General features: G+C 42.8%; 1 protein-coding gene across 1 annotated transcript in view; it reads left to right on the forward strand.

The window, feature by feature from the left end:
* The first annotated feature begins 237 nt into the window (after positions 1 to 237).
* Positions 238 to 12332, forward strand: part of LOC309559718 (major histocompatibility complex class I-related gene protein-like) — a 36278-nt gene continuing 24183 nt past the window's right edge. The window contains exon 1 of the mRNA XM_082263134.1: positions 238 to 426. Coding sequence (XP_082119260.1) covers positions 357 to 426 — 70 coding nt within the window. The 5' untranslated portion in view covers positions 238 to 356. The remainder of the gene's footprint in view (positions 427 to 12332) is intronic.

Consider the following 12332-nt stretch of genomic DNA (forward strand, 5'->3'; position numbering starts at 1 on the left):
TATTGGGAATATTAGGTATGCAACTGCAGAAGTGCTTGGCAGGTGTATTTCATTTTAGTTTGTCATGGATGAAGTACAGGCTTGTGTTCTTTATTACTCAAGAATGTAATTAATACTCTGTAGACAATGGCATCTCTTCTGAGCCCACTGGGGATAATCCAGAGCGCCGTATATTAACTTTCTATTTAGTAAGAATATTTTACTTGGCAGTGTCTAGAAGCTGGCGACACACCTACATCTGTTCAAAAGAGCTGGCTTGTTAGAGCTATATCACTTCCAATCCAGCCTGAGGCTAACCCAACTATTCCGCAGAACGAAGGAGACACACAGCAGGTAGAGCAGGAAGCAACATCTGTATGATGAAGAAATACTTACTACTATCTTCATCACTGATTCTTCTCTTATTTGCTGTTACCGCTTACACAGGTAAGATGATCACTTTAAATTGTAATGCTGGTTGTCACCTGTAAATAATGATTATTATAATTATTAGAGTCCTTAAAGTAGATGTGAACCCCAAAAATAAAATCTTGTATGATTAAAGTGTATGTCAAACCAAAACCTTTTTCATTTTTAATTTCCAAATAATTTAAAATCTAATATTTCAAAATTAGTAATTGGACACAAAAAAGAAGTATAATTTCCTATTCTACTAAAGCCTAAGAAAAAAAAAGTTTTGGCTTTCCCAATACTTTAACATGTTAATGGAATTTCAAAAAGTAATGTTCAACCTCCATAAGAGCTCTTGCACGAAGCTGCAATTTATAGCGTACAGTTATGAAAACATGCCCACAGCGCTTTCTGTAATACATTCCTATAGGCAAAAATATGCTGCAGCTGTGACTCCTGGGTATAACAACTACAGCCATATTTTACACTGTATGGCCACGAGCTGCTAATTATGGCTATGTGCAAGGGCGCTAATAGTGCAGCTTCAATAAATCACTTGCTTATTGGGCCCTTACACCTTCTTCCTGCCCAGGTCAATTTTCATCTTTTTAGCGCTTTCGCACTTTGAATGACAATTGCGCGGTCATGCAACACTGTACCCATTTTTTTTCCACACAAATAGAGCTTTCTTTTGGTTGTATTTAATTTTTATTTTTTGCTAAGCGAACAAAAACATTTTTGAAAAGAACAAAAACAAAATGTTTTTCAGATTTTGTTATAAATTTTTGCAAACACTGATGGGCACTGATAGGCTGCACTGATGGGCACTAGTGAGGCAGCACCAATGGCACTGATAGGCTGCAATGATGGGCACTGATAGGCTGCACTGATGGGCACTAGTGAGGCAGCACTGATAGGTTTCACTAATGGGCACTGATGAGGTGTCACTGGTGAGCACTGATCAGGAGGCACTGTTAAGGATGCACTGATGGATGACACTGATGGATGACACTGATGGGCACTGATAGGTGGCACTGATAGGCAGCATGGAGAGGTGACACTGATAGGCGGAACTGATGGGCACTGATAGATGGCACTGTTGGGCAATGATTAGCAGCACTGGGGGACACTGATTAGCAGCACTGGTGGGCACTAAGGGGACCGAAGTCCCTCTAACAGAAGCTGCTTACCAGCTTTCTTCTTTTCTTCACTTTTTTCTTGGCTGACAGCTGATCACATGGTAAAGAGCCCGCTGTGATTGGCCCTTTACCCTGCTCTGTGATCAGCCGAGTCCCAAGGACTCGGCGATCACAGAGCACGCTGCCTGTGTGCCCCCTGGGCCCGGCACCCCGCAGGCGCCGCGAGAACGTCCATGAAAGCCCTCCCGGCATTTTAACCCTGCACTGGTGCCATCTTTCCATAAGAGTACCTATGGATCTTGCAATGACGGCCCTTGTTCAGGAACCTGTCTGCCTCTGTCCAGCATTGTCACACTTCACATGTGATTTCACTGGAAACTATGGAGAAAGTCATTGTGCAGATGATCACCAGCAGGAAACAATGACGTGCAACTGCTGCTTGATTGCGTGCATGTAGACAAGAAGGGGGGGATTTACTAAAATTGGTGCACTCAAAATCTGGTGCCGCTGTGCATGGTAGTCAGTCAGCTTCTAACTTCAACATGTTCAATTGACAAACAAAATCCTAGAAGCTGACTGGTTTCTATGCAGAGCTGCACCAGATTTTGCAGCATGTAGTTTTAGTAAATTAACTCCGAAGTGTTTTAAAAAGATCAGCAGCACTGAGGTGCAAAAAAAGATGAGAAAAAGTGAAAAAAAAAACCTTCCAAAAATAAGTAAAAAACAAATAGGCATCAGGTCATGATACATAATACATGATGCTTTAGTAAACTACATTTTTTTTTGCCTTCTGTGTCGCATTGGGGAGATTTCCTTTCACTTCCTGTCCCATAGCTAAACTGGAAATGTAAAGAAATCCCTCCAGTTGAAGGAATCTCTGGTTGTCACCAGTACTAATATCTGCTACTACTGTCCTGGTGATAAGATTTGGCATTTTCATTCACTTTTAGGTGATAATAGTAAACAGGACAAATAGAAGGTGAATCTCCCTAATGGGGGCACAGACAGCAATAAAAACTGGTGTTCTAATTCATCTACATCCTATACAAAAACAAAAGGTTTTGTCTTTAGTTATACTTAAAGAGGTTGTAAACTCATTAAATATTTTTTTTTTCCCAACCTGAAAGAGAAACACATAATGAGCTAGTATGCATCACATACTAGCTCATTATGAAATACTTACCTTAGAACGAGCCCCCGCCGTGCCACCCGCTTACCTGTATGACGGGCGACATGTTCAGTCGCCCGTCTTCCGGGATCGCAGCATCTGGCCATCTGATTGGCTGGACCCGCGATTACATCCCTCCGGTACATGCGGGCGGGAGCCGACGGTCACGGCACAGGGCTCTGAAGGAACAGCACCAGCAGCCGTTCCTTCAGAGCGCATGCGCCAGTGATGTCACAAGTTTAGGAGATATTTACAGTACCTATAGGTAAGCCTTATCATAGGCTTACCTATAGGTAAAAGTTGCAGAGGAGGGTTTACTTCCTCTTTAAGTTAAAGTTTATTATAATAAGGTTTTCAAAATACAGAATTCAAGGGAACAGGATACAGAAAGTATGAGGTATAAGGTAATATACTTTTCTTGATTTGAAAGACATTAATATTATTATACATTTGTTAGATATCAACATCAAGGCATCAATGGCTCCTTTCACACTGGCTTTCTGATCAGGTCCGCCTGATCGGACGCTCTATTTACCCCTATAGAGCAGCGGATGTCAGTGGTGACATGTTCACTGACACGCGCTGCTATTCGATCCAATCCGGTCCGTAAATTCCAGATGGATGGTAACCCTATTTTCCATCCGTCTGGAGGATCGGATGTCCGTTTTCATCCAATCTCCCCATAGAGGAGAGCGGGACTCTGACAGGTCTGTCTCAGCACAGTGACCAGAGACAGACCTGTCATCTGCCTGCTCAGCGGGGATTAGCAGATTCGATCCCCCACTTTGCAAAGTGGAGTACACCGGAGAGAACGCCTGTGTGAAAGGACCCTATATTTGGCTTCTGTACAACATTTTCACCTGGCTGACTTAAATTGGTTGTCCAGCCTGGTTTTCTGTCTGGGGTCCCAAAGGAATCATGGTTATGGATTACAAGGCTGATATGACGAAATACATTATGTGAATGAATTTGAAAGATTATATTATTTGTAATCCCTGGAAAACCTAAATAGACAGAGAATAAAACAGTAAAATAGTAAATTAGTATAGTGGAGATTACATAGGGTGGAATTCAACAGAATGGAGAAGAAAAGGGTAGGGACTGGGTAAGGAGGGAAGTGGTTAGGGTTATTCCCCTTCTCCATCATGGTTTCTTTACCTCTGCTTTAATGCATCCTTTTACAAAATGTGATTACTTAAAAATTTAATAACAAATATATAGGAACCTAAAATGATACTAAAGTCTCAGTTTTTTTTTTTTTGTTAAAAATAACAAACATGTTATACTTTTTTACACAGAGCAGCCCGGATCCTCCTCTTTTTGGGTCCCTCTTCAGCTCTCCTGGCCCCTCCCTCCTGTTGAGTGCCCCCACAGCAAGCAGCTTGCTATGGGGACACCCGAGCCGAGCTGCAGCTCTGTGTCCATTCAGACATGGAGCCATGGTCCCACCCCACCCCCTCTCCTCATTGGCTCACTGGCTTTGGTTGACAGCAGTGGGAGCCAATGGCACTGTGCTGCTATCTCACTCCTGCAACATCGCTAGATCTAGATGGGCTCTGGTAAGTATTAGGGGGGCTGCTGCACATAGAAGGCTTTTTATCTTAATGCATAGAATGCATTAAAGTAGAACTGTAGGCAAAACTTTATTTTTTTTTTTTCATTTTGGATAAAGCAAGGTCGGGTTATAACCCCTGTATGATTTTTTTTAATCGCCATCTTTGTCCTATTGCTGAGATTTTCCATCACTTCCTGTCCCATAACCAAACAGAAAGTTAGCGGAAATTCCTGCAAATTAAGGGAATTCCTTGGAGAACCCCAGGTCACCAGAACTAGTGTCCCCATTGAAAGATCCCCCCCCCCTATTACTTTTCTGGGGGCAACCCAAAATTTGGGGAATTGTTTTTACTTTGACTTTCAATGATAATGGTAAACAGGACAAATAGAGATGGTGAAACATCCTATTGAGGCACAGACAGCTGACAAGCGTTCTAACCCCTCTCCTCTCCATCCAAAAAAAGTTTTGCCTGTAGTTATACTTTAAGATAAAAAAATCTTCTGCCTTTACAACTACTTTGACCACTTGCTGACCAGCCGCCAAATATATACGGCGGCAGGTCAGCAGGTTCCCGCAAAATGACGCACCCGGTTGGGAAGCTGATCTGCAGGGCTGGTGACCACGATTGCCGCCGGGCACCCGCGATCGCTCCCCGTGAAGACAGAACGGCGGTCTGCCATTGTAAACACAGCAGACCACTGTTCTGTCAGCAAGGCTCCTGTATTCCTCCTATTTAGGAACACAGGTCCGTGTTCATTCCATAAGCCCATCCCCTCCACAGTTAGAAAGCACCCCCTAGGGACACATTTAACCCTTTGATCGCCCCTAGTGTTAACCCCTTCCCTGCCATTGTCATTAGTACAGTAACAGTGCATATTTTTAGCAATAATATTTTTATTTTATACAATTAATTCGGCTCACCAATCCATTGATGTGGTAATTGCATATTTGTGTATTTTACAGAAAATATAACTTTGGTTCCTGCCAGAAATAGAAGTCTTCAGATCTACCTTTTGTAAAAATATAACTCCCTATGTAATGGAGATGAGAGAAGGAGGTGTTTGTAGTCCAAGTCAGGAGATCAGCCTAGGGTGATAACGCTGCTCCTCCACAGATACAGTAGGATGTGTGAGCATTGTCACCCTAGGATGGGAATTGTGGTAACAGAAGGATCGTCGGGTTAAAATAATGAAAATCAATTCAGAAAAAATAAAAATTAATGCAGCCCCCACGCTTAAGGACTGGTAGGCTACGATATATAGTTTTATTTTTTTTTTTTTTTTCGGTGTTGGATACACTTTAGGGTTAGTTCTGCTTTAAGCCAAGGAACATAATCTGGTGTTAAGTAAGGTTGACTGACAATTTCTGTCCTGACTGACGTCGCCTAATACTTACAACCAACATTTATATGTAATTGTAGTTATACAGACATCAGTGACTTTAAACAAATGCAGTTTTTGTCTGCTGGACAATCTTAGCTTTTCATTTATTTAAAATGTAGACTCACAAGAAGATTCTGTTTTTTTTTTTTTTTCACATCGATTCCTTGCCATGGACATTTATACTTCAATGCACTTGGTTTTATCATAAAAGTTCCCTTTGTCTTACACACAAAAAAAATGCTTTTGTGACAACAGTAATCCAAGAGGTGGAAATATCTAAACATTTTCATTGGAAGTTTGACAGGGAATATAATGGTAGGACTAGAGGCTTAAAGGCAAGGGATGCAATCTACTCTGGTAGCTAAACTGATAAACTTTGTGTAGCACTACTCTCGATTACGGGGGGGGGGGGGGGGGGGCAAGCTTTTAACAGGTTCTATTACTGCTAATGCAACAGCCAGACAAATAGCCAGACATGGGAGTAAGTCACACATGTGCAAGTCACAAGCAAGTCTTAACCTTCAAGTCTCAAGCAAGTCCCAAGTTACTGTGGTGAAAAGCAAGCAAGTCAAATCAAGTCCCTGCTCAGAAGACTCTAGGGGGCGAGCGCGCGCCTGCCCCCGCTCGTTCCCTGGGGAGCCAGGGAATGTGACCGGCGGCTCCGATGGCCGCCGGTCACTCACAATCTCCTGCAGCAGAGGGAGAAAGACAGACGGCTGATGTAAACACAACCGTCTGTCATTCTCACTGAAGTATTCACAGAGGCTATGTGATCCTGCTGTATAGGATCGCATGTCTCTGTGATTACTTCACAAGCCACGCCCCCTGACAGTTAGAATCACGCCCCTAGGGACACACTTAACCCCTTGATCACCAGTAATGTTAACCCCTTCCCTGCCAGTGTCATTTTTACAGTAACAGTGCATATTTTTAGCACTGATTACTGTAGTAATGTCACTGGTACCCCCAAAAGTGTCAAAAATGTCAGTCAGGGGTCCGAGCTGTCCGCCGCAATGTCGCAGTCCCGCAAAAAAAAAAAAAAAATTGCAGACCGTCGCCATTACTAGTAAAAAGAAAAAACTATAAAAATGACATAAATCTTTCCCGTAGCTAGTAAACGCAATAACTTTTGTGCAAACCAATCAAAATACGTTTATTGCGATTTTTTTTTTACCAAAAATATCTAGCAGAAAACAAATTGGCCTAAGATGTTAAAAAAATTTGATTTTTACATTTTTTTTGAGAATTTCATATAAAAAAAATGTGAAAAATATTGTTATTTTTTCAGAATTGTCGCTCTTTTTTTGTTACATAGTTGGTGAGGTTGAATAAAGACAAAAGTCCATCCAGTTCAACCTGTGTAGGTGTGTGTGGCTGTAATCATCTTGCATACCCCTGAATGTTCTGATCCTTGAGATGTACGTCTAAGAGTCTTTTGAAAGCCACCATACTTCCCGCAGAAACCACCTCATGTGGTAGAGAATTCCACAATCTTGTAGCCCTAACAGTAAAGAACCCCCCACGTTGCCTGAGGTTAAAACGCTTCTCCTCTAATCGCATTGTATGCCCCCTAGTTCTCATGCAATCCCTTCGACTGAACAGCTTTTTTTCTAAGCCTAGATCCCCATTTAGATATTTAAAAATTGCTATCATGTCCCCCCTCAGGCGTCTCTTCTCCAGGGAGAATAAATCAAGCGATTGCAGACGCTCCTCATAATCAAGGTCCTCCAATCCCCTAATTAGTTTAGTTGCCCTTCTCTGGACTCTCTCCAGCTCCAACACATCCCTCCTGAGGACTGGCGACCAGAACTGGACAGAATACTCCAGATGAGGTCGGACCAGAGTTTTATAAAGTGGAAGGATTATAGTCTTATCTCTGGAATACATCCCTTTCTTTATGCATGCTAATATTCTGCTAGCCTTGGCAGCTGCCGCTTGACATTGCATGCTGTTGCCTAATCTATCATCAACCAAGACTCCCAGATCCTTCTCCATTTTTGATTCTCCCAAGGGTTCCCCTCCTACCGTGTATTGTGCTTTTATGTTTCTAGTCCCCAAGTGTAAAACCTTACATTTCTCCATGTTAAACCTCATTTGCCATGTCTTTGCCCACTCCGTTATTTTGTCCAGGTCATTCTGTAGGATATCTGCTTCATGCTGTGCTGTTATTGTCCTGCCTAATTTTGTGTCATCTGCAAAAACTGATATTGAACTACTGATCACGTCCTCAATGCTGTTTATGAATAAATTGAACAAGGTTGGTCCAAGGACTGAGCCTTGGGGGACCCCGCTTACTACCTCAGACCAGTCTGAGTACGCGCTGTTTATTACCACCCTTTGGACACGCCCTTTTAGCCAGTTCCGTATCCAAGAGCAAACCCTGCTGTCGATACCTGCAGACCTTAATTTATAAATTAAGCGCTTATGGGGAACTGTATCAAACGCCTTAGCAAAATCTAGGTACACCACATCCACTTGTTTATAGCGCAAAAAATAAAAATCGCACAGGTGATCAAATGCCACCAAAAGAAAGCTCTGTTTGTGGGGAAAAAAAAGGACATCAATTTTGTATGGATGCAGCGTTGCAGGACCGCGTAATTGTCCCTTAAAGTCACCCAGTGTCGAATCGCAAAATAGGGCCTGGTCATTGAGCAGCCAAATCCTCCGGGGCTAAAGTGGTTAAAGAAACACTTTGAATGCCCAAACAGCTCAAAATCCTTTGTCCGGTCATGTTTTAACACCACAGTCACTAAAAACATGTTAAGTATTTCCATTGCTAAACAGCCAGTGTCCTAAAAATCAGAACACACTGAGGTGTTTTAAGTGACGGTGGTGTCAGAAACATAACAGCACATTCATTTTGCTTTAACACATCTTGAGAAAATGCAAATATTTAATAACTTAAAAAAGTAAAGACATTTTGAGTCATATGTCTCAAGTCAAAGTCAAGTCTCAAGTCATGAATACCAAGTCAACGTCAAGTCGAGTCTTTTATTAATTTTAGTCAAGCAAGTCTCAAGTCCTCAAACTGGTGACTTAAGTCTGACTTAAGTCAAGTCATGTGACTCAAGTCCCCCACCTCTGCAAATAGCATCTTCACACACACTGACTCAGAAAATGCACTCCATAAGGGTTGCCTTTTTATAATTTATTGCTGTAGCAACTCTAGTAGGGTCATGGGAACTGTGGGATACTTAACATTACTAACTGGAACAATCAGGACACTCGTTCCTGTAGTAGCTCTGCTGAACAGTGCCTTAAAGAGGTTGTAAACCTCAGAAAAAAAAAAAAACCTGAAAGACAAAGGCATAATGAGCTAGTAAGCATCACATACTAGCTCATTATGAAATACTTACCTTAGAACGAAGCCCCCCACTAGTGCCACCTGCTCACCGTAACACAGCAGACATTTTCAGCCGTCCTTCTTTCTGGTTTGGGTCCTCCGACCATCTGATTGACCGGAGGCGCAATGGCATCACTCCTGCTGTTCACAGCACAGGGCTCTGAAGGAATGGCACGGATGGCCGTTCCTTCAGAGCGCAAGTGCCGATGACGTCATTGGCTGCATGAAAAGTAAATATCTCTAAAATGGTGCAAGTTTAGGAGATATTTACAGTACCAACAGGTAAGCCTTATTATAGACTTGCCTATAGGCAAAAGTCTATAGGTAGGGTGTACAACCTCTTTAAGCCAGTGTCTCTCAACCTTTTTTCTTTCAAGGCACCTTTAAAATTCTGCACAGTCTTCCGCAATTGTGGACACCAGGGCAGTGCCGCTGATAGGGGGGGACCACCAGCCCTCTTGTAGGGGGCCCGAGCACACAGGGGGGGCCCACACAGAGAGGGGGATTAGTGATGGACAACAAATACAGAAATCTTCCTCCAGCACCTGAATCTGATCTGTCCCTCTCCCTGCTATCAGCTTTTATCTGTTGAGAAAGAGACAGTCGTCCCTCACTAATCCCCCTCCCTGTGTGGGCCCCCCCTCCCAGCACTTATCTCTGCTCAGGAGTTTATTTGTAAATTGTAACTTTGTTTCTCTCTCTCTGTCTCTCTGATCACTGAGCTCCAACTGCCCAGCCTGTATATTTTTCTCATCTCATCTTCTTTTTTATTTAATATAGTTTTTTTTTTTTTTAGATTTAGCAGGAATTATGCGAGTTATGTTATATTTGTGTCTGATAATAGTGATTTTGTTGTAATTTTAGCTAAATATATCTTTAATATTGGGGGGGCCCTGCCAAGTAGTCTGTATGGGGCCCCGCGATTTCTAACAGCAGCCCTGCACCAGGGCACCCTCGTCCACATTTGGTGGGAATGCCCACGTATCAGGGGGTTTTGGAATAAAGTATTCAGATTGATGTGCAGGGTTACTGGTCTAGCAATACCTAAAACACCGGAAATCACTTTGCTACACAGCAGTCCGGTGAAGGGCCCAAAATCTCTCCTGAAATTGATACATTTCATACTGCTGGGCGCTAAAATAACTTTGGCGCGTGCATGGAAACTACCCTCGGTCTCCTTAATGGCGACGACACGCGAAATCTCCTGGATCATGGCTCAGAAAAAGCTTGACAGTATCTTCCTAGCAAAACAGGAAGAATTTGAGATAATCTGGGAACCTTGGTGTTCATATCTCCATATACCATTGTAATATGATGTTATGTATCCGCTTACTTCCTACTCCGGTACCTGTCCTCTCCCCTCTCCTTGTTTCACACCTCTTCTTTTCTTCTTAGGCTTCTTTCTCCATCTCTACTGGATTCCTTGAACTACCGATATCCTATCTTACTACAGGTCCTTGAATTGGGCTTTGTTATCCAATTTTAGGGGTTTCCCTCTATAAGTTCTGTTTTACATGCACCAAATACTGCTCAAGGGACTCAACATACAAGAGTGGGCAACCAATTCTCCTTTCATTTTTCCTATATTTGTTCCCTAATTATTATGCCATATACATATGACATTTGGGGACCCATGTCTCGCTACTTTTTTTTCTTTGTTTTTTTCTTTTGTTCCTCTCCTGTGTGGACCATTTATTTTGCATTTAACAATGGATATTATGTCGCTTTTTTGTTTCACTTTTGTATTGTTACCTGTTCTTGTTGACTATTCCAATAAAAATTATTGCAAGTAAAAATTCTGCACAGTCTCAAGTCACCCCTTTCTAAAATGTAGAAATCTGAACTATTAGTTTTACATTGCAGCAGCATCCCCACACTTAGGACACCCAACATTAGAGGTGATTTACTCTTTTAAAGCAAATACACTTTTGAACACTCCTAATATCTAGTATTCCAGCATTTCTTCTTCCTCAATTTATCTTCCCCATGCAGCTAACGTGACCCCATTGCTGACAGATGGGGGCAGGGAGGTCAAAAAGGATGCTGTGGAGTAGCCCAATGTCCTCCTTATCAACCAATGACATCAGCAGTTGTTGGAACGCTGGCAGCTGGCCTACAAAGTGCCAAAGGATGTAATGTTGCACAATGAAAACCTGTGACTTTGTGTAATAGAGAAGCATGCTTTTCCCATCCACTGGTTTGTACACATTTTTTGGGCTATTTGAGGCAAATTTTAGGCATTTTGCCAAGGCACCCCTGAAGAACCCATAAGGCACCCTGGTTGAAAAAGGTTGCCTTAAGCAATGGGGCATTAAGTGGACAGCACTGGAGCACCTATAGCAATGTCCTAGGCCAGTGGTCCTCAACTCCGGTCCTTAGGGCCCACTAACAGGCCAGATTTTAAGTATTACCTTGGGGAGATGCAGATTAGAGTACTGCAATCACTGAGCAGCAAATTATATCACCTGGGATGTATTTCAGTTATCTTGCAAACCTGGCCTGTTAGTGGGCCCTGTAGGCCAGGGTTGAGGACCACTGTCCTAGGCCAAGCAAGCCCTGTACTTTGAGCAGTAGGGGCGATAAAAAACAGTCACTGAAATTATCACCCCCTGTGGGTCAGTCCTCACAGTGTCCTTCCAGTATAGAATGCAACTCTAATTCCAGAAGACAGTCTCTCCCTGTGTACTCCAAAGGAAGGTCTTCAGTGGCACCCTTATTTGGGGTTTGTGGTTGAGCAGACCCTCTCAGCAATGTCTGGGATCATGATGAGCAAGATGGACCTTAAGCAATACAGCCAGGAGGGTAAGCAGCCCTCCTTGGCTGGAAACTTCTCCTCCTGGACAAGAACCCTGGGCTCTGGGCTCCAAACTATATATACACCATGCAGCCACTGCCTGGACACACCTCTCCAGGGATAGGCTGGGGCTGCATAACAATTTAGGCTTCCTACCTGACCCTTCTACCCACTATGTTCTGGAAAGCTCCAGAATCCAGGGGGGTGGGGGGGCAGACTAGCAGCCTGTAGAGCACAGAGAAACAATTACACACAGAGCTCTGCTGGTTACAGGAGAGTAAAACTAAATTTGCCTAACCTAAAAACCTAGCAGCCTGGCAGGAGGGTGCTACATCTAGCAAGCAAATAAAATTGTCCAAAGGACCACTGACCCCACTTTACAGAAAGCTCTCATTCCAAGAGAACACCAACTTTTTACCCCGCATTAATGACTTCCAGTCAGATCTGGGGTAGAATTAGGATCAGAGTTGTATAAAGTACTCAAAAACCATATTTGAGTAAAAGTACAAGTGCTCGATCAAAAAGTGACTTGAGTAGAAGTGGAAGTGCTTGATCAAAAAG

This window comes from Pelophylax lessonae (assembly GCF_965119305.1).
Source record: "Pelophylax lessonae genome assembly, chromosome: 7".
In the NCBI taxonomy this organism is placed as follows: domain Eukaryota; kingdom Metazoa; phylum Chordata; class Amphibia; order Anura; family Ranidae; genus Pelophylax; species Pelophylax lessonae.